Genomic DNA, 26742 nt, shown 5'->3' on the forward strand with positions numbered 1-26742 from the left:
TAAACTAGTTGCAGACTCAACTCAATTCTGTAGATTAAATTAAACTAGTTGAAGTCTCAACTCAGATCTGCAGATTAAGTGAAACTAGTTGAAGTCTCAACTCAGATCTGCAGATTAAGTGAAACTAGTTGAAGTCTCAACTCAGATTTGCAGGTTGAATTAAACTAGTTGCAGACTCAACTCAATTCTGTAGATTAAATTAAACTAGTTGAAGTCTCAACTCAGATCTGCAGATTAAGTGAAACTAGTTGAAGTTTCAACACAGTTCTGCAGATTAAGTGAAACTAGTTGAAGTCTCTACTCAGTTCTGCAGATTAAGTGAAACTAGTTGAAGTCTCTACTCAGTTCTGCAGGTTAAATTAAAGTAGTTGAAGTCTCTACTCAGTTCTGTAGGAAACTAGTTGAAGTCTCAACTCAGATCTGCAGGTTAAATTAAAGTAGTTGAAGTCTCTACTCAGTTCTGTAGGAAACTAGTTGAAGTCTCAACTCAGATCTGCAGGTTAAATTAAACTAGTTGAAGTCTCTACTCAGTTCTGCAGGTTAAAGGAGGGAAGTTGCAGTCTGTGCAGATGCAGGAGTCTGGAGTGAGGGCGGACTCAACCTGCCACTCCCCGCTCAGGCCTTCACGGGAGCGCGCCCCTCGGCCGCTGTCACGCTTTACTACCAGCAGGCACAGGGAGGAAGTCCGTGCGCCTGGGAGACGAAGAAGAGCCGCAACGCACCGAGCTGGAAACTACTTCCAAACTTAACCTGGGGACTACAGAGAAGCCGCAGCACAGCGGCTCCTCGTCGGGGACCTGCAGCGGAGGAACATGGACTAGAGGCGGTGGGTCGCGGCAGATGGAGGCGCTGAGAAGTTTGGTGTTTGTCGGGGCCGTGCTGCTCGGAGCGACGGGCGCGCTGGGCAGAGAAGGTGGGTAACTTCCATGGCTCCTCTCGCTCTTTCACAGGGAAACACACGCGGCACTTACCGGGGGATATGAAACAATAATAACATGTGAGCTGCGTACGTGTGGGGGGGATATTTGCGGTCGAGCCGGGGGCCCGAAGGAAGGAGGCTGATATTTCTGGCCGCGGGACCGCATTCCTCCGCGGGTCCGCTGCCCTCGCTCCCCCGCTCCCGTGCAGACAGTCCCCGCTGCGGCCGGAGGAGAAAGATCCCACCTGTCACCCAGAAGCGTCTGGAGCTTCACCGTCACACGTTCACACAAGTGCCCCAGGAACAGCAGAGACATGCGGGGAAGCTGCCTCTCAGCTGCAGGACAGACACACACAGACACACACACACATGAAGCTGGTTCTTCTGAGCTCGTCAACAAAAACAAACCAACAACAGCCACAGAGCAGTGATTGTTCCACAAGGATCATGACGATGTCAATTATTCACTTCTGGCCCCAAAGGGGACATTGTCTCACAGAGGGTCCACTTGTCCCACTTGGAGCTGGACAGGCTGCCAGGGAAACAGGAGCTAAACTGAAAGTGCAACAAGTGCATATTTACTGGCTCGGTAAACAAATCCTAATAATAAAAAAGAAAGGGTTTATTATCCAAGTGTTGATAATACTATAATAATGATAACACACTTTATTTTGTAGAACTTACCAACAAAGTTAGAAAGGTGCTTTACAAGTTAAAAGATGCAATGAAGGCAAATCACAAAGCTTTAGAACATGGATACAGAAATAAAACATGTTACAGATGAAAAGAGAGTAAACACAAGAAGAAACACTACAGTATAAATTGATTAAAACAATCAAAAGTGTATTTTTAGAGAGATTTAACAGAGCAAAAGGAGATTGATCCAAATAAAATAAAGATTAGCCGAAGATTTGATAAATTGTGTGATCTTATTTACTTATCTACTCTCTATTTATAGATATTTTAAATCCATAGTTTGATGTAGAACATTGATTACGCGTAAAAGTTAATTCAAAGCGTTTGATGGTTGCAGCTTCTCAAATGTGAGGATTTGCTGCCTTTTCTAACTCCTGATTTATAAAAAACGTAAACATATAATAGCATAACATAGTAAAGCAGAGTAATTGTCATCAATAGCAATATAATAAAGGTTAGATTCACATATCAATATAATGTTAGTGCATTGTGGAAACACTATTCTCTGCTTATAAAGAAGAGTTTAAAACCACAACGTTCAATCAGGAGCAAAATATATTTATATAATATCATTCAGCCCAAGTTGCAGCTTCTCAAATATAAGTATTTGCTGCTTTTAATACTCCATTACATTACAATAAATGTAATATTTAAAGATTTGGATTTGATAGTCAAGGAAAACTCGACCATTGTTGGTAGAAGCCCCAGTTAATAATCCTACTGGGTGCACTGGCTTCTGTATTGATACAAATCTATTAAGGGGAATATCAATAAACCCACTCTGATGTTTTTAAAAGCCTTTTTATGGAGAAAGCTGACGGCAAAAATATTGACCTGAACAACACAGAGAAAACCTCTTTCCATTAAGTCTTTATTGACATGCACTTGACAGTTTAGTGAGAGAGGACACAAAGGATTTTTAAAAAAGTGTAATAACGTGAAATACCACCAGGCTTTCTTTTGTCAATCGATCTCCATCAGGGAATATTCAACTCAAGATCTGTTTACTAATAAACAGAGACGTAGTATAGTGAAGGTCCCGTGATTGTAATTATCTGCAGCGTCCAACACAAACACACACATACTCACACACACACACACACACAGCCAACAGTCGCAGGTGAGGTAAGTTCCCAAATACATCTGCATTGTTAGTGGGAACAGGTCGGTGCACTTTCCTCCACAGTGTTGATCTGTGAAGCATCAGTTCAGTACGAGCGCTCTGATTGGTCATTAAACCACGAGTTAAGCAACACACGGACAAATCTGAACAGTCCTGGATTGGTTACAAGGAACTGTTATGTCAGTGACACACACACACACACCTACACCCACACACACACGCATAAACACACACACTTGTGTATGGCTCCAAAGGTCAGCGTTTGTGTTGCTGCTCCTTCATTTGTGGTTGGAACATTATTTTAGCAACCTGCCCCTGTGTGTGTGTGTGTGGTGTCCGCAGAGTTCATGTCCTTTGTCACACTCCAGTTCACCCATTGAAGTTGAACCCCCGGTGTAGTGATTAAGCTACTGAATCGGCCTCAGTGCCAGGTTAACTCAGCCAGCCGTGAGTCAGTCTCGCCTGCGTGTTAGTGATCTAACTCTCTGAGCTGAGGAAGGGGCCAGTGGGCCTCCACCAGCCTCACAGGAGACGTTCAACACTTCCCTGTGTCTCCTCCCGACATTCTGTAGAAGAAATCACAGTTTTAAATTCCTCGTTATAGGAACAAACAATACATTTTTGTCTTTTTGATTTAATTTAATTGTAACGTACTTGGTTTGAATGTCTGATACATTTTTCGTAATTCCAGAGTGTAAAATATCAATTTGGAATAATAATCAGTTATATAAGTGTAAACGATCGTAGAGTGAGAGTGATGAAATGGTTCATTAAAGGGACACTTCCGCTTAACTTAACTGCTAAAATGAAAAAAAAACATTAAATACACTTGCTTGAAACGTGAATCGAATCATTTTTATGAATTCTTCGGCCCTTTCTGTGCACGGACGCTTTCAAACTGCAGCAGACTAAGAAGGCAGGACAGCGGTGACGTGTGAGTTGTTGTCGTTTGTTCGTGACAGGGTGACAGAGTGAGCCGTTCACGTCTGCAGCCCCAGAACAACACAGATCCTGTTCTGCTTGTCTGTTGAGCAATACCTGTTTTCTTTTACTCGGCCGTACAGTGGAGGAGAAGAAAGAATGTGTTCGGGGAGGTTGGGAGAATTTTGAAGTTTATGCAAGACCCAGTGCGAGGATTAGCTCGGTGTTAGAATCAAGATGGACCTGTTAAATCTGAGAGCTAATAAACAGAGAGAGTCCTGTTGGATCTGCTTCTTCTGTTTGTGCTGAGATTTGAGGGGATCTGATCCATTAGGGGAGAGCAGAGGCCGGAGGATCTTATTGACGGTTGTGGTGTGTTGCCCTGCAGACTTTAACACCACGCTTCTAGTGTCACTCCTGCAGCAGCATCCCTGCCATCATGGTTGTTGCCGTGCTCCCACTGGTAAACACACATGCCCACACTCCCTCTGCTCGCTGGCACACTGCCACACACACACACACAGGTGTGGCGTCAAGCTGGCTTCTAGTTTTTTCTCTCGAGTAGCACACCAGGTACAGGAGGTCACAGTTGTCTCACCGTCAACACTTTCTCTCCTCGACTGATCAAGATCAAATCAGTTACTGTTCATTCTTAGACGCTTCGGTCTGTGGTGATGAAAACAAGTCGTGTGTCCAACATCATAAACAGGGAGCAAAGGGCTTCAGGCAGTTGACTTGAAGACAAACAATCGGGGGAGGGAAAGTGCAACAAGGAGGCCGTGCTTTCAATTAATTTGATATCTTTATAATCCTGCTATCTTTTTAGATGCAGGGATTACTTAATACAGCTTTTGTTTCCAAACCAGCTGATATCGAAGAAATTCCTCCGAACCACCTGCAAGGATTCATGATTCACTTGTCCTGCAGCTCCCCAGTCCATTGTAAATCACCCAGTTAGTCAACAATGGCACTCCTTCCCAGAGCGAGCAGCTAGGAGTTCCCTGCCTCTAACGCTGACATGTGTCGAAACAGAGACTGAACAATCCACTTTCTGTTCAGTTACTTCATCAGCTGATATTGACCTGACGAGGTGACGGATGCATGCTGACTAGATGCATCATGAAAGCCAGAAGGTGTTGCAATCGAATGTTAAACTATTGTTCCAGAGAAGAGTTGGAAGTAAAGCAAGAGTAGTGAGTTTGATAAAGAATGACAGAGGAAGTTAAGCAGCCCCCCCACCACCTCTCTGAAACAAATCGAATGTTCTGTGTCTGACAACTTCTGTAACTCTCTGCCTCATTTGACACACATTTTAATTTCAGCTGTGTGTGTCTGTGTGTGTGAGTGTGTGTGTCAGACACATGCATCGTCTCAAGACATTCAGGGTCAGGGGCATCCATCATGTCTCTGGACGAGACACTGAACTAGAGCTTGGTTCCTCTTGGCCCCTCTCCTCGCTCACCGGTGGAAAAGCGTACACGTGTGTCATCATTGAGATATGCGAAGACACGCATTCCTATGAAATGACATTTTGCAGAGCCCAAAAAAAAAAGAGTTGGGCAACAATTCACAGACCGAGGAGAAACTTACAGAATGAGTGAATAAAGGGGGAATGTTGAGATAACTTGGCTCTGGACCAGGAAATGAAACGATGTGAGGGCAGGGACACGACGGCAGAGTAAGTGATAAAAGAGAGAGAGAGTATTTTAGTCTGTGGGGATGAAGGGGTGGGCAGCTCCTCACAAGGCCACACACACAAAGACACACACACACACACACACAGACACACACACTGCCGTTGCTGAGAGACTTTTGGAGAGCAAACAATAAGGGAATTAGAGGAGAGGAAGCTGAGAACTGGCTTTACACACTTTTAGAAATGGAAAATCTACTCTGTTGTACATTCTGTTACGGCACATTTACCTAATCCCCAGTACTGGAGAAGTGTGTGTGTTTGGTGGTTTGTGCGATTTTCAGGAAGCCGGCTTCTGTTTGGGTTGCGATATTCCGTCTTAGTAAAAAATGATTTCGAGGATTAGAATCCTGCCTTCCCACTTGGCTTCGCGTGTAAAACAGTTTTCCATGATGACATCGCAGAAGGAGGCCGTGATTAGTCATTTGATTTGATATTTGACACAAGCTGCAACGGCGGGGTGTGTATTTTTGGCAGCGAGGAGCAGCATTAATCACAGAGCCGTTTGCCGCAGGAGCTCACTGTCAGATTTGAATGCAGATCTTATTTTACACTTTATGACCCAATAACGCAAGGGGCTGTTAAATGACTGGAGTTCTGGACGGACACTCATTTTTAATATATAATTAATATAGCCTATTTAACAAGAACTCACCTGAGGCTCAGTGTATCGTGAAAATCATCTTCCTCCACTTCCTGTTCCTCGGATGAAGCAAGTTCTCGTCTTCTCTGAAAGGAGATAACACAGGAAGGAGGGGGGGGGGGGTCAATTGGGAGACGTGGGGGTTGACTATTGACTGTGGGAAGGAAGCCAGAGGAAGTCATTTATAACCTCAGCAGAGGAGGGACCATCCACTGTGTGACTGCCTGCTAAAGCATGGGAGCTATGTGTCTGTGAGAGTGCCCCCCCCGTGAATTGTAACACTGTGTGACCCTGAGAGTAATTCTGTGTGTGACCCACTGTTGGGAATCTGTGCTCTTTGCTGCCAGTGGAAAATATATCATAAGTACTCAGAGACAGACCGAGGCAGTGAGTGGGGTTTGCATTTCACAAGAACACATTCGAGGCCCCTTGTAAACAGTCACAAAATATCTTGACGGTCATTTGGCCTCTTCCAGCTCCTTCACAGACCAAAACCCAAAGATATTTATTTTCAATTTCAATTTGAAATGGAGAAAAACAGCAAACTAGGAGGTCGCTCAGAGATCACATGAGTCTGCTGAGCTGTAACGGCCCCAACTCACCTTCACAGAATACAAAATGTTCCTCCCGCAGTTGTGCTCGGGCTGTTGTCCATAAAGTCGTTACTGTTCACTGCGCGTAGTAACCGGTTCAGTCCTTTTTGCGCAATCCCGCTAACAAACAAAAACATAACCTCTTCAAATCCATCCAAGCATCTGTTTTCTGCTGCTTATCTGGGATCAGGTCCCGGTGTAGAACAGTAGATTAGCTGTTCCTCTCCCAGCAACATTGTTAGTTGATCCAACAAACACCCCTGGACAGACCTTTTTAAAATTAGACTGTATTGACACATTGAGGTGTGTGCACTTATATGTAGTTGGGGTCATGTGTGTGTGTTGCAGTATGCCTGGGTACAGATATGAAGCTGACCCTGCCCTCGAGCCTGGAAAACCACTACGAGACCCTGAGGCTGCTCTACACTGGCTGCCAGGTCGTCCACGGGAACCTGGAGATTACACACCTTCATGGGCAACCCGACCTCTCCTTCCTGCAGGTATATTGTTGTTCTCGATGGTGCTTTCACTCAATCGACCTCCTTCTGCTACATCACTGGATCCTCTTTGTCTCCTCGCCTCTCTTCTTCAGGGGATCGTGGAGGTGCAGGGTTATGTCCTCGTAGCCCACGTGTCGGTGGATCTGGTGCCTCTGGACAACCTGCGAATCATCCGGGGCAGCCAGAAGTACAACTCCAGCTACACCTTGGCCGTGCTGGATAACACTCTGAACGGACAGGGGCTCAGGACCCTGCGGCTTCGTAGCCTCACAGGTCAGATAATTAAGATAGTAGAGCCTTAAACATCAACAAACACACAGTTAATTGGAAGATTTGTAGGGTGAGGAAGAGGAGCAGGAGGAGTTTTCTCATGTTTTGTCTCCCTTGCAGAGATCCTGTTGGGCGGTGTGTACATCTGGGGGAACCCTCAGCTCTGCTTCCCAGACCCTGTGAACATCATTTGGAGGGACACCATGGACGAGCAGCCCCATAACAGCAGGCAGCTCCGACTGCAGGCTCGAGCCTCAGAATGTGAGCAGACAATTGACAATTGAGGGATCATCAGAGTTGTAATGACAGTTATTCTGTAGATTGTAATGGAGGCAGTTCTGATAACTTTGTTAAACCTCTTAATGCCCAATACCTGTTTTATGCCTAAATACTGGGCATGTTCCTGAGATTAAGCCGATCAGGGTTTTGGGCTCAATGGTAATGACATATTTCTGATTCGAAGTATTCCCCTTCGTCTTGTGTTTTCTGGTTAAATCGTGTGATAAGTGCTTCACCCTCCTCATTTGTTTTTATTCCTCCTGGTGCAGGTCCAGATTGCTCCTCTGGATGTGGGAAAAGCTGCTGGGGAGAAACTGCACAGGACTGCCAAGCCTGTGAGTTAAAACAGAGCGCACAGCATGAACGTGACGCTGTTTGGTTTTACATTTGTAAGAATCACAGCAGTGAAAACCTTTCCCCTTTTTTATTCAAAGTGACTCGAATCCATTGTGCATCTGGCTGTCAGCGGTGCAAAGGTCCTCTGTCCAACGACTGCTGTCACAAGCAGTGTGCTGCTGGATGCACAGGACCCAAAGACTCCGACTGCCTGGTAGAACACACAAACTTCTACACACATGTACACACGAGCATGCTGTGATGTCACAGTCCTTTGACCTTTCTTGAGTAACGTGTGTTCCCTGGCTCCACCTGCCTCCAGGCCTGCCGTCACTGGAACGACAGCGGTGTGTGTAAGGGGAACTGTCCTCCACCTACGATCTACGACCCCCTCACCTATCAGTCCAAACCCAACCCAGACAAGAAGTTCAACTTTGGAGTGACCTGCATCAAGACGTGTCCTTGTGAGAATTTCTCTTGCTCTTCTCGTGGCCACTGTGCAGCTGATGGTTCAGTGTTTCTTGTGGGGAATCATCTATAATTTAATTTGTTCCCTTCCTTTATCTCCCTGTCTGTAGATAACTACCTGGCTTTGGATGTGGCCTGTACTTTGAATTGTCCCAAAGCCAACCAGGAAGTTATCATCACCCACCCTGATGGGAGCGAGACGCAGAACTGTAAAATCTGTGAAGGAGACTGTCCCAAAGGTACAATTCCTCCAGGAGTCCAACAGGAGAAAAACCTGTTTTCATATTACGCGGCTCTGATGATGTTATGGATGATGTTATGGATGATGTTATGGATGATGTTATGGATGATGTTATGGATGATGTTATGGATGATGTTATGGATGATGTTATAGATTCTTTCTGCTGCACATACTAATGTTCAGAAGCATCACGCGCTTACTATGGTGCAAAGTGGACTAACCTGTTCCTGCATAACCTTGTTGTGACTCGGGCAGATCTCATGAACAAGGATTGGTAGATTTAGATAAGTTAGATAATTTATGTATAGTAGAAAGTGCAACATTAATTTTTTTACTCCAGTTCTACACTTGAGGGATTGCTGTTTTTTCTCGAGTGGAGTTTAATAATGTGATTTCAAAGAATTATACGATTCATTGGTGGCATTTCCTCTACTTGTCCAAATAGCTTGAGGCCCCAGGCTGGACTCTTTGTTTCACTTGTTTTTGGATCATGAAACACAGCTTGTGTTTCACTCTATGCTGATAATGTCCTGGTTTATATGGACGTTCATTGGTGCTGTCATTTTGGGCACTCAGCTCAGATTATTATCTGGATTTATGAAACATGTGTTACCCTGGTGTGTTTTGCAGTGTGTTATGGCCTCGGGACAGACAACCAAGGTGTCATGGACAACCACGGCATTACCATGGTGACATCGTCTAACGTGGAGGAGTTCAACAAGTGCAAGAAGATCTTCGGAAGTCTTGCCTTCTTCTCTCAGAGCTTTGCACGGTAAGAGATATCAAACTTTTGTACATTTTTAGCTCAGAAAGATAGAAACACCACCACAGAGCCACATCTCCCCTTTGCAGTGACATTTATGGACGAGTCTTCCTGCTCCTGGATTTCTTCTTCTTCTTCTTCTTATCATTGAGATTAAGTTTGACAGTAAAGAGTAAAACGATGTACCTTCAAATATATACAGTGTGTATATATATATATATATATATATAAAGAACGTGCTCTGGACATTTAATACAAAGTTGCTTGACCTGTCAATATGTGATCTACTGAGGCAGAGATGTCAAATCCTTTCAAATGATATTTTCCAGTGATGACCAACAGTTCACAATGAAAGTGTATGATTTATCTTATGCTTAAATTTCCAGTGTTCTATTTCTCTTGAAAAGAAAGCAATTAGTCTGAGTTAGCTATCATGACTGGAACAACACAATTATTTTCTAGGGATCGAACAAAGGAAGTTTGGATGGAACAAAGAACTCACAGTTTAGTTTCCTTGCTCTGTTTACTTATACGCAGACATGGTTTTAGTGGTTGACCTATTACAGTTGAAGTTAGCTTTTAAAATATTATAAAGGTATTGGCCTGAGTGGACGACATAAAATGGAGTAAAACACATCAAAGCATACAATATATTAGTATTCGGAAAATTCAAATCCAATGAAAGTTTTCCATTGTCGTTGTCCAGGGACCCGGAGACCAACACGTCAGGTGTGACTCTGGAGCAGTTGAGCTCCTTCAAGCACCTGGAGGAGTTAACAGGTACTGGACAGAGTTTCATGTGTTTCAATGTATTTAAACACTACATAGATGTTATACCCGGTGTACTACATCTCTTCTGTTGGAGTGTTTAGTATCTTGGTCTCATTTTATTTTGCAGGTTACTTGTACATTGAAGCTTGGCCGGAGGAGTGGAACAACCTGAGTGTGTTTGAGAACCTGAAGGTGATACGAGGCAGGATGCTCTACAAGTAAGACTTTTAAACTGCCCACCTCACCTGTGTGTCATAATGCTCACCGTCTTTCTCTAATTACCCCCCCCCCCTCCCCTCCACCTGTCAAATTAGAAATATATATATATATATATATATATGTTTACATCATCCTCATACAAGACTGGAGTGGGTTTCATTGTTATTTTAGCTTCCTGCAAGATAATACTTGTGTGAAGGAAGACGTTGACTAGAAAAACATGTTTTTATTAGTCAAGGCAGAGTTTCTGTTTCTCTCAGTGTTGATGTTCATCAACCGACTCTGTGTCTGAGATGTGTGATCGGTTCCAGTTTGTTCACTTTCAATGTCATAAAGGCTAATTATTAGCCAGCGCTGTTGATTTAACCTGCAGCTCACATCAACCAGGGATAACAAGCATTCTCAGAACTAGGCCGTAGTTTAAAGTGTACGCTCTGAAACTGTTATAGAGTAAGGTCTGATTTTATAAGCTTGTTTTTGGTTATAAAAGCAGTCTTGTTATGTCTGTCCTGTCATTAAAGTATGTGTCTTTTTTAATTACTTTTTTTACTTTGCTCCTTTATCTTGTCTCCAGTTTTTCTAAATGTATTTTATTTTACAGTTGTGTCCAAGATTCAGTATTTTCTGTTCCTGTGCCAGTTTTTTTTATTTCATCAAGATCCATGATTTATTCTTAAAAAATCATCTTGCAGAAATGATTCATGGGAGATGATTTTTGATTTGAAATAACCCAGCACTGCCTCTTTTCCTCTTTTCTTAGGGGAGTGTTTTCACTTGCCATCCAAAATCTGCACATCCAGTCTCTTGGGTTGCGTTCTCTCCGCAGCGTCAGTGGAGGTCTGGTGCTGTTGAACAACAATTCCAAGCTGTGCTACACCAACTCACTGCCCTGGGGGACTCTCCTGCACCCCACCCAGGGACCCCACCGCATCGTCAGCCTCAACCAGGACGCAGCTGTCTGCGGTACGTAACACCAGATACAACGATCACTCCCATTTATTGTTCCAATAGTAATCCAGCAAGAACAACAGAGAAAAATACTTTTCTGGGCTTTTTATTTGACGTAACCTGCATGTTTGTTTTTGTGTTATGCTTTAGTAATTGATTGGAAAGGTGGCTGCTTGACTGCACTGTCCTTCTCAGGGAATTATTACTTTTTGGATTAGTTTTTTTATAACTTTTCTCATTCACAATTTTCACTGTTACAAGGAATTTACTTGTAACACGTCGAGTCCATTCAAGTGTTAATGCTGTAAAGGAGCCAGTAAGAAACACCATGTGCATCATGCTCTGCTGTCTCTGTGTTTTCAGAGGCAGAGGGACACATTTGTCACCCGCTGTGCGAAGGTGGCTGTTGGGGACCGGGCCCCGGCCAGTGTGTTTCCTGCAAAGCTTTTCAACGTGGCACCGAGTGTGTAGAGCAGTGTGACATCTATCAGGGGTAAGAAAGTGTGTACGTGTGTTGGTTTTCTGAGGGTGTGGCTGCACTACGTCAATAAAAACCCAGCTGATAATGTTCTATAGAACACAGTCATAATCCTGAAACCAGTTCTCCGGTAAGTAACCTAAACCTAGCAACCTGCTGATGGTAAAAAGGTGAATGAGTTCATGTGTGTGGTTGACAGTAGTCACAATAAATCAATCTGAAAGCTTTTAGCTCAGATTGTGCCCTAAAGCAACTGTACATCATTGCAGAAGCGAATACATGTGATGATAATATTGGGGACAAGATGGCACAGATTTAAAGTTAGTTCATATACACAAAGGACAAACGTTTCTAGTAATGATCCATTCACAAAATCATGTTTTCTCTCAACTTAATATTTTGATATCATCAAATAGATAATTAAAACCAAACTTATATAAGAAAAGAAGAACCTTTCAGAACACATTCCCTCCTGACACTGCGGGGATGCATTGAGACTCTGTTGTGTTAAATCCCCTCTGTGCTCGTTGCAGGGACGTCCGTGAATACGCAGACGGATCTTTGTGTGTTGTCTGTCACTCAGAGTGTCGCCCACTGAACGGCTCCGCCTCCTGTCATGGACCGGTGAGTTATGTCTCAGTGTGATCACGGTGGATTTCATTTCTAAATATGATCTGAAAGAGGCCTCATCTAAACGGCCAGCTGCATGTCAGAAGTTAGCCCCCCACTTCAAGCCTACTCCAAATGTGTTGAGTCATAAAGTAACGTAACCTCTGTGAACACTGGTTGACTCAATATATTAAAAAACGTTCTACAATATCTCTCTGTGCGTTCAGGGTGCTGATCATTGCACCGAGTGTGAAAACTCGAAGGACGGTGAGTTCTGTGTGAAGCACTGTCCCAGCGGCGTGAAGGAGGATCAGCAGACAGTGTGGAAGTACAGGAATGCGTCCGGACACTGTCTCCCCTGCAGCACCAACTGCTCGCTGTCGTGAGTGGACACACATCGCAGACGCAGAGCTATAAGAACCCGCTGCATGCACAACGAGAACAAACTCACACCTAATGTTTCCTCTGTTTCAGCTGCACGGAGAGGGACGACAGAGGCTGCCCCGTCGATAACAGGACAGGGTGAGAGACTACTATCACTGACAAAGGTCAAGGTCGCTGTGACCTAGCAAATCCAATTTGTTTGCCTTGTGAACACAATATCTAAATAAATTCTGCCAAATTGGCTACAAACGTTCAGCTGAAGTCAAGGATGAATTGATCTGAATTTGCTGGTTGAAGGTCAAAGGCCAAGGTCACACACATACAAAACACATTTTTTGGTCTTGTGAATGCAACAGGACAGAGACACCTTGAGGACATTTCTTCCAAATTGGTACAAACATTTACTTGAACTCAAAGATGAACTGATTTTGGAGGTAAAGGTTGTTGTGATCTCATAAAACCCTTTTTTGCCTTGTGAACATGTTATCTAAAGAAACTCTCAAGAGAATCCTTTCAAATTTGGCACAAATGTTCACTTAGACACTCAGATTATTTGATGCTGGAACAGTTTATACAGGTTTAATCAGGATTTGCTCACTGGTGAGCTGTGTTGACCTGTTTCTCTCTAAACAGACCGGGTACGACCATCGCGGCTGCAGTGGGTGGCGTGGTGCTCTTCTTCGTCTTGCTGGCTCTGCTGGTTTTCTACCTGAGGAGGCAAAAGAAGCTGAAGAAGAAGGAGACCATGAGGAGGATCCTGCAAGAATATGAGGTGTGCATGGATCACCAATATGGATGTGTTTTTGTTTTTAGACGTGTAGCAGCTTCCATGGGAATTACTTGAGTGTTCGTACTGAAGGAATCTGTTGTCTGCTTTCTCCCTGTGCGTAGCTGGTAGAACCTCTGACGCCCAGTGGTGCTTCACCCAATCAGGCTCAGATGCGTATCCTTAAGGAGACAGAGTTGAAGAAGCTCAGGGTGCTGGGGGCAGGGGCCTTTGGTACCGTATACAAGGTCTGGGATCCAGTTCTTCCACAGAATCCACAAAACTCACTGATGCACACATACAGCCTTAGTTGTCATTAGTATTTCATGAGGTTTTGATAACTGTTTCAGGGAGTGTGGGCTCCGGACGGGGAGAACGTGAAAATACCGGTGGCTATTAAGGTATTACGAGAGAACACCTCGCCAAAAGCCAATAAAGAGATCCTTGATGTAAGTATAACCCAGATACACATGTAAACACTTACAGTTACAGATGAAAACATTTCACAACCACCTCAACGCCTGTCGTCTGCGTTCTCCCAGGAGGCTTATGTGATGGCGGGGGTGGCCAGCCCTTATGTGTGCCGTCTTCTGGGAATCTGTTTGACCTCCACCGTGCAGCTGGTCACTCAGCTGATGCCATATGGCTGCCTGCTCGACTACGTCAGGGAGAACAAGGACCACATCTGCTCCCAGTTCCTCCTCAACTGGTGTGTGCAGATCGCCAAGGTACGTGAGCATGAAACACAACATCTCTGTTGGTTTAGGTCATAGACTGTCTGACATAGACCTGATGTAAAGATGGACGACGCCATCTTGTGCCGATGATTCCACCGATGCACCATTTGACCAATCGTGGTTAATCTCGGCTGTCAATCATGACAGTTCACCGTGACCCCTTCAACAAACATTATTGCAATAAGAATAAATCTTCAAGAAAAATAGTGTATTTTGACTTTTTAGTTTGGTCCATGTCCCATCCTCTAACAAGGAGGAGGTGGGATCTATAGACTATACTACTACCAGCCACCAGGGGGCAATGGAGAAGCTTTGGCTTCACATTTTAGGAGCCGTCATGTCGTCCATCTTTACATACAGTCTTTAGTTTAGATGCACAGAATGGTATTAGGGCTTCAAATATTACAACTAGAAGTTTACTTATATTTAGTATATAAGTGTCTGAGTGTTGCTGATTGTGTCTGTCACCTTATGTTTCTTTTTTAAATTTGATGTGGTATCAGTTTGTATATTTGTGGACATATGGATTTGTGGGTGATGGATGTGTGCGTCTGTGTCTGTTTGTGTGTGTGTGTAGGGCATGAGTTACCTGGAGGAGGTCCGGCTGGTCCACAGAGATCTGGCTGCCCGCAACGTTCTCGTGAAAAACCCAAACCACGTGAAGATCACAGACTTCGGCCTGGCCCGCTTGCTCGACATAGACGAGACAGAGTATCACGCCGAGGGAGGGAAAGTAAGACCACGACTTTCTGTCAGAGCATCAACAGAGAGGTGCATCTCGAGTTATTGTTTAAGAACTGGTGGGTCTTTGTTTTAAGGTGCCAATTAAATGGATGGCTCTGGAGTCCATTCTGCACAGGAGGTTCACTCATCAGAGCGATGTCTGGAGCTACGGTCAGTGATGTTTAATTTTCCTTTTTTGCAAGTTTTCATGAAGTGAATCAGTAAATTATAATTACCTAACGTTCTGCTGTGTGTCTTACTCCGAACTTGTATCTTTCCTGCTCAGGAGTGACCGTTTGGGAGCTGATGACGTTCGGAGCCAAACCGTACGACATGATCCCGGCGAGGGAAATCCCAGATTTGTTGGAGGGAGGACAACGACTTCCCCAGCCGCCCATCTGCACCATCAACGTCTACATGATCATGGTCAAATGTCAGTGGCTGTTGATACATTCTGTTTGTGTCTCAGTGTTCTAAGCAATTCAACTATTTACTGGTCTGGTGCAGACAGGACATGAACATGATTTTTTTCATGTTGTAGAAAACATTTTCTTTTTGGTTGAAGCAGAGGAGTCAATGATCCTGTCAAGTTGAACTTTGTAGGATAAAGAACTTTGTATTTAAAAAAAAAAGAGATTTCCATGCTCTCTGAACTGACTTGCTTCTTAATGGATAATTTAAAACATCAGATCCAATAGTAGTGGTAGTTTAAACACTACTTTAATGACATTGTGATGGTTTGTTTGAACGGCAGGTTGGATGATTGATGCAGAGAGCAGACCGAAGTTCAAAAATCTGGTGAATGATTTCAGCGTCATGGCCAGAGACCCTCCTCGTTATGTAGTGATTCAGGTACGTGGGTTTCACGCTGTGTGTTTGTTTCTCTGATGTAGTGCATATGTCCAGCTTATCTCGATGTCGTGAAAATCTTCTGTCACATGTCCAGATTTGATGCTGTTGTTACATCCGTGTTGTTTCTTGCAGAACGATGAGCAGATGAGCATGTCCTGCCCGGTGGACAGCCAGTTCTTCCGGACGCTCATGGAGGAGGAAGGGGACAACATAAGGGAGCTGCTGGATGCTGAGGAGTATCTGGTGCCTCAGCCGAACCTCTTCCCCAGGATTCCAGGAGACGGGGCTCAGTCCAATGGGCCGTCCAGACACCAGTCACACAGGGTGAGTGGTGGATGACAGGGACTGAGTTTGTGTTACCCCGTCCCAGCACATATGGTTGTTGCTTCTTTTCCCCTGATTACACGTATGTGCAGGTTAAAAAATCACAAGGCCTCTCACCAATACTGTGTCTGTTTTTCATCCATCATGAATCTTCCGTCTTTTCTCACCAGCAGAGCAGAGATCAGGAATTAGACGTCGATCCGTCCATCGCTGGCGTCCCTCGGAGCATGTACTCCTCCCTCAGCACTCTCGGGCGCAGCCAGTACCCCACCCTACCATTAGGGGCCAGCAACTCCAACGGCATTTGGCCCTCTCAGTACCCGACGCTGGCTCACAGCCCCTCGGCCGGTAGCCAGTCGGACTCCGTCTTCATCGACGGGGGGCCTGACGACCCCTCGCTGCCCCCGGCCAGCCCTGGACGCTACTGCAAAGACCCCACGGACCCCGGCGGCAGCCAAGGGGAGCTGGAGACAGATGGGCCGAACGGCTTTCATCATCCTCATCAGTTTCGTCACTCGCTGCCCAGACGTAGTCATGGAATGAATCATAATCAAACTGGTCCAGGTGAGCGGCGGATTCCTCCCACAAGTAATACAGTGGAAACTGCTTATAGTGATCACGTTTGTCCCCTGGGCCACGATGATCACTATAAGCGGTTGATCACTATAAACGATTTGCAAAGCTTCTGTATGATTGAGTCCCTGAACTGGAAATCTGTTCTGATGTTTCTCCCATTGTCTGACCAGAGTACGTCAACCAGGAGGTTCAGGATTTCAGACCGGGAATCCCAGATCGTGCCTCCACGCTGCCTCGTAAAGGCTCCAGAGTAGAGCGGCGCCTCCCCAACGGCCTGAACTCCGGTCAAAGCGTGGAAAACCCAGGATACTTGGTCCCTCCAAGCTGTGGCTCCTCCACCTCTCCGGCCTTTGACAACCCGTACTATCTGGACCTTGTGGCCAAAGCCAACGCTGTAGCAGGGGCAGGGGATGGGGCGGGAGGAATGCCCCGGCACGTGAACGGGTATGTGACCTCCACAGCAGAGAATCCAGAGTATCTGGGACTAGCAGACACCTGGAGCGGACATACTTGAAGAGAGGGAACAGAAGTAATGCGATGAACTCAAGAGGAGTCAGATTAAGTTCTACTGAGGTAACAGATGAGTGAGAGAAAGGGAAGATGAATGCGTGTGTGTGTGTGACGTTGGGAAAGAGCACATGGAGCTGAATCCTCTGAAGATCCAAGCCAGGTGAGGATATTTGGCAAATGTCACCAAATCAACCAGCTGTGGCACAACACTGTGTGGAATTAATCTGGTGTCTGTGGCATCATTTGTATTACTGCCTTCCTCTCAGCAATCTGTTGAGGGTCAAAAAGAAGTTCACTTGGCCTCTGTAAATAACCCAGTACTGGAGAAGCAGAAGAGTCACTGGTGGAGACCCAGCATGGTACGAGAAGAGTCTGACAATCCAACAAGTGACTGGATTCACAAAGGCTCATTTTCCTTCTTTAAACATTCATTTTCTTTTAACTTGTCTGTGGTTATTTCTACATGTGGAGCATTTTTTTTTTTTTATATTTCCCATGTTTCCCTCCCGTGTCCTGATTTGCTCCAGTCCAGCTAAACAGGGCAAAAAAACTATATAGAAGACTTTGACAAGTGAGCCATGGTCTGCACTCAGGATTGCGTTTAGTATTCTGGTCACTTTCTCCGGGACCTGATGGGGGTCTTCAGTACACTCAAAGCCATTTTGTTTTGGCCGGCGAGGGCCCTGCAGCCCATCTGGCCTGTAGATATGCTCCCAGAAAGAAAGGCTTCCTGTATGCAGAAGACAGAGGCATTGTGCTGCACTGATGTATGTGGTTGTTAGTGACTGTGGCTGCAGCTTCTTTGTGGTACGGCTGATGAGATATGAGGTACTTGCAGAATTTTTAAACCGCACGGATCTCAGTAAATTCATTGTTTTGGTTGAAATCACAGTTAACATGTAGTTAGGGTCGCGAAAACCTTTCAGGGATTGACGGTTTTGCCAAGTATTAGGGAGAATTATTTGCATTTTAAATAATGCATTATGCAGGGGCATGTAATGCATGTGGCCCCCGCCCCCCCACCCCTAAATTGTGTTATCACAATGAGCCTTTTTAATTTCGGAGGCCGATCACTGTGCAAGAATTCATATGAGCTGTTGTTAAATATTCCAAAAGAAATGAAGAATTTCTTTCTGCTCGTCACCGAGGCAGCGCTTTTCCACGAATCACCGACTGCTCATTGAAGTTTCTTCCTTAATGTTCGTTGTGGTTTGTGAGAGAATAAGTGCGTTCAATAAGTAAACAGTTATTTCAAGCAACAGTAGGTAATTTTATACTGTAGAATAAAGCTTCATTATCATTTTGATGTTACACAAACTTAAGACCGCTAGAACGGTGTCGTCTGTTATCGCCACAGTGCCCCCTGGAGGCCTGGAAGTGCACTAACAACGAGCGTAAGCAGCAAGATACACCAGGCATCGTCAGTGTGGACACAACTTTACTGCCACTGCCACTGCCATTTTGCACCGTATCGCAGTCTTTGGCGAGAGGCCAAAAGTTGTCGGTTAGATTCTGTTGTTGTTGTTGTTGTTAGACTAGTATTTGCGTAAAATCTCTCCGTGGTCAGTCAACATGGTTTCTTGGCTTCTTCATCTTCAGTTTGTCAACAAATGCACTTGTGTGCACCGGGAGGGGGCTAAGGCCACAACTTGTATTTACGAATTACGCATCCCAACCTGTAGGGGGAGCCATATTGTAGCCAAGCGTTGGTTTTTGCATTGAGCCGCATTAATAAACGCTTTAAACATTGCAAAGGTGTTAAACAAACGCCTTTCAGATGTTTGTTGTTGCTCCTCGACTCTTCCAGCCGCTTGCGTTCTCCCACTGGCCCTCCTCTCTGTATCCTTGTGGAAAGTGCTGCCTCGTAACAAACCCGTGTTGTCGTTCTGCTGTTTGTGTATTTGTGCACTGGACACTGGAGCTCAATGTGATTCTGAGGAGACAAAAAATGTCTCCAATGCTCGATTTGAATAATCAATGCATGGCTCAAATTCCACTCGGCGAGAGCACACTGGCGTCCCAGTTAATAATCAACAGCATTTTTTTGAAGACTTTTTTTTTTAATGTTAACTAGCGTTGGCCGGGGGAGGTCAACACAAGTCAATGGAGCCATTGTATGACCCCCCCAACCCCCATGTCCTTGTTGGAAAGTCAGTGCTCTCCCAAGTCACACGTCCCAGCGACTGGTGTTGTCGCAGCTTTGAAAAGAGAGAAGTCAAGGTTTTTCATTTCTGTGTAGGTTTGAGACCCGGCAGCAGAATGTGCTTCAGTGTTCGGGGGCTTTTTTTTTTTTTATCCCACCATAGATTTCCCGGCATCTTGTCGTTCACTAAACGAGCCGCAGCTCTTCCTCCAGCTGCCACCAGCTACTACTGAGATTTAACGTTGTTCTCTGAGGAGGAACTTCTCTTCCCTGAGATGTGTGATTTCTCAGAGGTCGTCCACACAATGAACAGAGTGCGGAGTGGGAGGTCTGAGGCAGATCCACATCAGCCTCCACCGTCACTCTCACTCTTCAAGTCTTTGGCAAAACTTGCTTTTTATTTTCATGTTCTCTTACGGGTTTTGAAGAGTTTTGTTCCAGGATAAAAATATGAAATGTATACCTAATCTTAGATAATTAAGAATAACCTCTTTTTTAAATACAAACATAAGACTTTACATCCATACCTGCAACTATTGTATACTAACAATGAATTGATTGAATTATTTTTGAGTGATAAGATTCATATTACAGTTTTTCATGTCTTTTGTTATTATTATGAATACACACTACAGTGTTTTGGAATGAAACCCTTCATGTGTTATTGCTGTCAGTTGAAAACCTCGTGTCTTTTAAGAGAAAAGCAGATTTTACACAAATATTACACTGATTCTGTGGTATTTTATGAAAAAGTTTTAAAAACACTAATGAATGTAAAAGTTTGTCTGCATCTGGAGGAGTGTGCTAAACTTAAATCATAATTTAAAGACCCAGTAGCGCCAGTAACATTTTCAATTTCCTCTAAGGCATCCAAGTTGTTTTTGAGGAAGGAGAATTCACCTCTGCTGGAAAAAAAACCCGGTTTTCACAGCGGGTGGTAACACCAGCTCGCAAATGTTTTCTATCTCACATGGAAATGATGAGACCACGACACACAGCTTGAAAGCTGCCACAGTTAATATGTGTGTGTCTGTGTGTGTGTTTACACTGTAGTGTCACTTTTGTATGAATTGTTCATTTTAGAGGTCGTCTGCACATCGTTAAGGAATCTCATCAGTTCGCCTTTATACTGTTTGATAGTTGCTGTTGTTCTTTCTACTTCCACAGAGGTTATGTTCTTACACTATCGGTCTGTTGGTTAACTTCAGTCCTGGACCCAGATCACAGGGTGGATTTAGGAATTTTAGGATTAAAAAATAAAAGGTCAAGTTAAAGGGATTCATATTTATGAGTGGGAGAGATCTGTGGTTTCATAAGGTGACTGCTGGGCCTTGGTGGAGGTGTGTGCTCTATTGAGTGCTATTCTAGATTGAATATACTGGCACTCAGTAGAGTGTATAACTCTTCCAAGGTCCAATAGTCCCATTAAATTCAATCATGCTGCACCAGATTGCACACGCTCGTAGATATCCGTGCGGGAAATATATAATAAAAGACTCCCACCTTGCAATAAAAGAAATTCCTGGATCTGCCCCTTTGTCCAGATCTGTGCCAAAATTAAATGAGTTCTTCCTTGACCCATACGGCATCCTTCCACCAGGGGGAAAAGGGGTTCAGTAGTTTCTGCGTAATCCAGTAATTAATCACCTCCCCGGTACAGAGCCTGAGGACCTTGGTGCTGATAAATTGTGTCACCGTGATACAAGGAAGGAGGAAACATAAACTGAATAAAAAACGGACAATGTTTGTCGTCATAAATTTGTGAACAATCTACGTGAAGTGTGTCGATGGGTCTCAACGCTCATGTTATTGTCCAGAGAGGAAGAAAGAACCAGTTTAAAGAACAGGAGTGAGCTGAAGGTTTTAAATAAAATGAAATATCTCTAACTTACATTTTGAAGAATTTTTTTAAATCTTTTTTTACTTTTCATGTGAATATTTTTTATTTTTTGTTATCTTTCGCAATTCGTGTGATTGGGACAGGACATGAATAATAAGTGTTTTATTGGGAGTTTAATAACGCATCCTTTCCTACTCGTTTGGTCAGTAAGTCCCATCCTGTAAATGTGTATCATATGAATTCAGTGTATATATATCAATAAAAACAATCACTCTGGTAGCTAATTTGATTAAATACATTGAACATTGTGACCAGTTGCTCTAATGTGCAGGGGGTAAATACATAAGAAAATATTTTATGAAGAAATGGTCGTTTTTTTTATATGGAATCGTTTGCAGACATTGTGTGTTTTCAAAAGCATATAAAACATTTAAACCTCCCAAGTGTTGTGATGCTGAATTTTATTCGTGCAGTTCTCATTTTCTAACTTTAATATAAACTGAATTATACCCTGAGATCTATACAGAATCATTATTTTGATATTACGCTTATGCTGAGCCAGAAAAATGTGAAAACTCAGAAACAAGTCAATGAAAGTTGCTGTAGACAACAATCCTGCCACCTAGTGATGAAGATGCAAACTACATATTCTACATCTCCCCATATGCGTGTCCCTCTTTTATCTATGCTGCTTATCCAATGTATCATAAGGCTAATATATAGAAACAACCATAAAGATAAATAAATAGATAGCAGTTCCCTACAGTGTGATCAGCTTGGTTCCTACCGAGTAAAGAAACTTCATTATTCATTGTACGTTTTTATTTTGTAGCACAACTATTCCTTCATGACTTCGACATGAACATTAGGTAAACAGGTCACGAGTCTTGAGGATACAGATCAAACAATGAAAGGGAACTACATTTGAACTTTTCTTCTACGTTTTAAAGTACTTTTTCATCACAGCAAAATACAAATATTCATGCAAAAATCCAACACACATGAAATGAGAAACAACATATAAGAACAAAATCACAGGAAACACATAAAAACATGTCCCAGTGGGAACAAAAAAAACTGAACTTCTACCTCAGCCCGAATTGAAAGGAAGGAGACGAGGTGAGTTAGGTTTTCCTGCAGCATCCGCACCTGAAACGATCCAGTTTCCCAATGTTATGCAGGTAGAGAAGAGGCATGACAGCAGATCCCAGACTGGAAGTAATGGTTGCCGGAATAGAAATGACACACATTAAGATTTTTTTGTCGCTGATGAGAGTAAGGCCAAATATGTACATGAGCACTGGTGGAAGGTACGAGACGAGAGTCAGGACCAGGCTGTTGATCAGGGTCTGAAGAGCTCTCTGCTTCTGCGGGTGGATGTTTTTCTTGCCTTGTTCGGACTTGATCAACGTGTGAAGGATGAAACAATCACACACGCCAATCATTACAATGGCTACTATAAATGGCGCTTGCATAAACATGGTTAGGAACAAATAGGGGTGAGTCATTGATGCGAGACCAAAGGCAACTGTCAAAGTCCAGACGATGGCGGCCATCACCACCCGGGGCGTCATACTCTTCCTGGTACGATAGGTGATTGGATGAACCACAGCCAGGTAGCAGTCCAGACACACGCACACCATCAGCAGGGGTCTCCCACACATGTTCAAACCATAAACACCGTTCCAGACATAATCAAACCAAATATTCTGCCAAACTAAGTAATTTATCATTGCAGATGGGATGAAGGCCAAGAAGAAAGCATCCATGACGGTTAGGTTCAGGATGAAAAAAGCATGTGGTGAGAGGGGACTTCCTCTCCTCCGAGTCTGAAACATCTCGCAGAGGATTGCAACGCATGCAGGAAAACCAACAACCGAGCACAGCAATGTGCATACGATCCATATGTAATTACTCGACTCATAACCTGAACATTCAAAAAAATCATGGTGGGTTGAGCCAGAGGTGTTGGACGGATGCATGGAGCCAAAATGTGTCCGAAGCATCACGACTGGGCAGAGCAGGAGATTCAAGACCTGAGGAAACACAGGTGTAGAGTTTTAGAGCATGAAAAATACATTTGTGACAAAGAAGAATCTACAACAATAGAAAAGCGCTATTTAAAACAAAACCATTTACCATTTACAACAAACAGGAACCCCGTCAGAATACTGATCCACGTGAGTGAACCCTTTACCTTGAGAGGAGGTTGTTGTGCTGCAGACTCCTGTGACTTGTCGCCTTGATGGAAGTGGGACAGGTCTTTGAAAGCTGCTGCACTCTGTTTGTGTTGAGGCATCAGTCAAATGTGTCAGTGGCTGTTATGCAAAAGCATTTATGGAAACGAGCAGACCCTCAGGTTACAGGGGTTTCAAAGTTTTAATGATGGGTATTCTTTGTGCGGTTCTCATTTTCCAACTTTCACATAAACTGAATTAAACCCTGAGATCTACACAGAGACAGCTGCCAACCAGGGTATTGAAAATAACTCCATTAATGTGTGATCGATTCTATCAAGATGATATGATTCAAATTTGTTTTTAACTGTCTCCTGGCTGATTGTTATAGTTTTATGAGATAGAAAAATGTAAAAACTCAGACATGAGTCAATGGAAGTTGCTGTAAACAACAATCCTGCCACCTAGTGATGAAGATGCAAACTACATATGCTACATCTCCCCACATGTGTGTCCATCTTTTATCTATGCTGCTTATCCAGTGTATCATAAGGCTAATATATAGAAACAACCATAAAGATAAATAAATAGATAGCAGTTCCCTACAGTATGATCAGCTTGGTTCCTACCGAGTAAAGAAACTTCATTATTCATTGTACGCTTTTATTTTGTAGCACAACTATTCCTTCATGACTTCGATATGAACATTAGGTAAACAGGTCTAGAGTCTTGAGGATACAGATCAAAGAATGAAGGAGAACTACATTTGAACTTTTCTTCTACGTTTTAAAGTACTTTTTCATCACAGCAAAATACAAATAGGCCTATTCATGCAAAAATACAACACACATGAAATGAGAAACAACACATAAGAACAAAATCACAGGAAACACATAAAAACATGTCCCAGTGGGACCAAAAAAAACTGAACTTCTACCTCAGCCCGAATTGAAAGGAAGGAGACGAGGTGAGTTAGGTTTTCCTGCAGCATCCGCACCTGAAACGATCCAGTTTCCCAATGTTATGCAGGTAGAGAAGAGGCATGACAGCAGATCCCAGACTGGAAGTAATGGTGGCCGGAATAGAAATTACACACGTTAGGATTTTTTGGTCGCTGATGAGAGCAAGGCCAAATATGTACATGAGCACTGGTGGAAGGTACGAGACGAGAGTCAGGACCAGGCTGTTGATCAGGGTCTGAAGAGCTCTCTGCTTCTGCGGGTGGATGTTTTTCTTGCCTTGTTCGGACTTGATCAACGTGAGAAGGATGAAACAATCACACACGCCAATCATTACAATGGCTACTATAAATGGCGCTGGGATTAACATGGTTATGTATAAATGGGGGTGAGTCATTGATACGAGACCATAGGCAACTGTCAAAGTCCAGACGATGGCGGCCATCGCGACCCGGGGCGTCATACTCTTCCTGGTACGATAGGTGATTGGATGAACCACAGCCAGGTAGCAGTCCAGACACACGCACACCATCAGCAGGGGTCTCCCACACATGTTCAAACCATAAACACCGTTCCAGACATAATCAAACCAAATATTCTGCCAAACTAAGTGATTTATCATCGCAGGTGGGATGAAGGCCAAGAAGAAAGCATCCATGGCGGTTAGGTTCAGGATGAAAAAAGCATGTGGTGTGAGGGGACTTCCTCTCCTGCGAGTCTGAAACATCTCCCAGAGGATCGCAACACATGGAGGGAAACCAACAACCGAGCACAACAATGTGCATACGACCCATATGTACTTACTCGACTCATAACCTGAACATTCGAAAAAATCATGGTGGGTTGAGTCAGATGTGTTGGAGCCAAAATGTGTTCGAAGCATCACGACTGGGCAGAGCAGGAGATTTCAAGACCTGAGGAAACAAGGGGGAGAGTTTTAGAGCAGGACAAATACATTCGTGACAAAGAAGAATTTACAACAAACAGGAACCCCGTCAGAAAACTGATCCACGTGAGTGAACCCTCTACCTTGCGAGGAAGTTGTTGTGCTGCAGACTCCTGTGACTTGTCGCCTTGATGGAAGTGGGACACGTCTTTAAAAGCTGCTGCACACGGTTTGTGTTGAGGCATCAGTCAAATGTGTCAGTGGCTGTTTTGCAAAAGCATTTATGGAAACGAGCAAACTCACAGGTTACAGGGGGTTCACAGGGGTAATGATGGGTTTAATGGTTGTTATCCAAAACCAGTGTTTTCTGTGTTGACTCTGCACCATCAGCTGATCTCCTCTGAGGTGACGGGCAGGTTAGCATCGTCAGTGAAGCACAAAGAAAAGGTTTTTAAATACTTAATTAAACAAAACAGTGAGTCCCAGTGCACAGCAGGTTCAGACGATGGATGATGCTGTCCAGTCTGAGTCTGTTGCTTCTGTCAGTTGACTTTTGGATTGATGATGGAGTTGCTGTTACTAATTTGTGTCTCAAGTTGTCACATTTGTCAACTTTGTTTTATACAATATTTAGGTCGAGGCTTTTAAAAATAAGCCCCGCCTCCCTGTGCACTGTACATCATTATTCGTAATTTTTCCATTTATTTGTTTGATCTGTTCTAAATAAATCGAAACAAAAACTTGATAGATATTTTACGTTTTGAGTGAAAACCAATGAGGTTCCTCCTTCAGGCAGAATGGATAATATTTGTCTTTGATTTATCATCCGGGACCATGAATGTCAGCACAAAATATCATTACATAAAAACAACGTGGCTTAAATGAGGAGGAAATATGAGTATTAGTGATGATCGTGGAAAAGAGTATGTGCCAATAGAGAGGAAAAAATATGTAAAGCTAATAATAATAACGTATAGAAAACACTTTAAATAACCCTCAACCTCAGCTTCTCGGAGGGGATGTAAATGTTGATGTAAATTTGCAAACTGTTGTTGTTGCAGTTGGAAAAAGAAAAAACCAAAACTAAAGCAGTTTGTGTATTGTCATTCTGTCCAGTTGGTTTTCCGTCCAGAGGTCGAGGAGCTGTTGCAGGAGGAGAACAGAGACATTATCTTTATTATTATGAATTATTACAAGTTGGATTTCTGCAGCTGCTAAAATTGACCACAAGGGGACGTCCTTCTTCTGCCACACGTGTGAACTCGTCTCAACGTTGTGACAGTAAACACACGTTTGTCGTCATCAGAGCTGAAAAGTGCAATTGAGCCGGAACTAGAGAGAAGAAGAAGCTTTGATGTCTGCAACAGAATCTCTGGATGCTTTTGAAGTTAATCT

General features: G+C 43.7%; 1 protein-coding gene across 2 annotated transcripts; it reads left to right on the plus strand.

Moving 5' to 3' along the window:
- The first annotated feature begins 652 nt into the window (after window positions 1-652).
- erbb2 (erb-b2 receptor tyrosine kinase 2) lies at window positions 653-21764 on the plus strand. 2 transcript variants are annotated; one of them, XM_062378922.1, is made up of 27 exons: window positions 653-913; window positions 6937-7088; window positions 7181-7361; window positions 7479-7619; window positions 7907-7972; window positions 8072-8187; window positions 8296-8437; window positions 8552-8680; window positions 9313-9454; window positions 10152-10225; window positions 10344-10434; window positions 11196-11398; window positions 11747-11876; window positions 12395-12485; window positions 12698-12852; window positions 12945-12992; window positions 13488-13626; window positions 13746-13868; window positions 13971-14069; window positions 14163-14348; window positions 14935-15090; window positions 15176-15251; window positions 15367-15513; window positions 15835-15932; window positions 16065-16256; window positions 16427-16820; window positions 17003-21764. In XM_062378922.1, exons 1-27 carry the CDS (start codon window positions 841-843, stop codon window positions 17344-17346), a joined length of 3888 nt encoding a protein of 1295 aa, XP_062234906.1. In that variant the 5' UTR covers window positions 653-840; the 3' UTR covers window positions 17347-21764. The 2 variants fall into 2 exon arrangements, with proteins under 2 accessions (XP_062234906.1, XP_062234907.1); XM_062378923.1 differs by having other exon boundaries at window positions 16430-16820.
- Window positions 21765-26742: the final 4978 nt, after the last annotated feature.

The sequence above is a fragment of the Platichthys flesus genome, chromosome 20 (assembly GCF_949316205.1).
Source record: "Platichthys flesus chromosome 20, fPlaFle2.1, whole genome shotgun sequence".
NCBI lineage: Eukaryota > Metazoa > Chordata > Actinopteri > Pleuronectiformes > Pleuronectidae > Platichthys > Platichthys flesus.

What these genes read in the sequence shown, in the direction of transcription:
- erbb2 (XM_062378922.1), top strand. Translation starts at nt 841, where the DNA reads ATGGAGGCGCTGAGAAGTTTGGTGTTTGTCGGGGCCGTGCTGCTCGGA. An exon ending in CCGACCTCTCCTTCCTGCAG is followed by an intron (nt 7,089 to 7,180) that starts GTATATTGTTGT and finishes TCTCTTCTTCAG; the next exon opens with GGGATCGTGGAGGTGCAGGG. An exon ending in GCACCTGGAGGAGTTAACAG is followed by an intron (nt 10,226 to 10,343) that starts GTACTGGACAGA and finishes TTTATTTTGCAG; the next exon opens with GTTACTTGTACATTGAAGCT.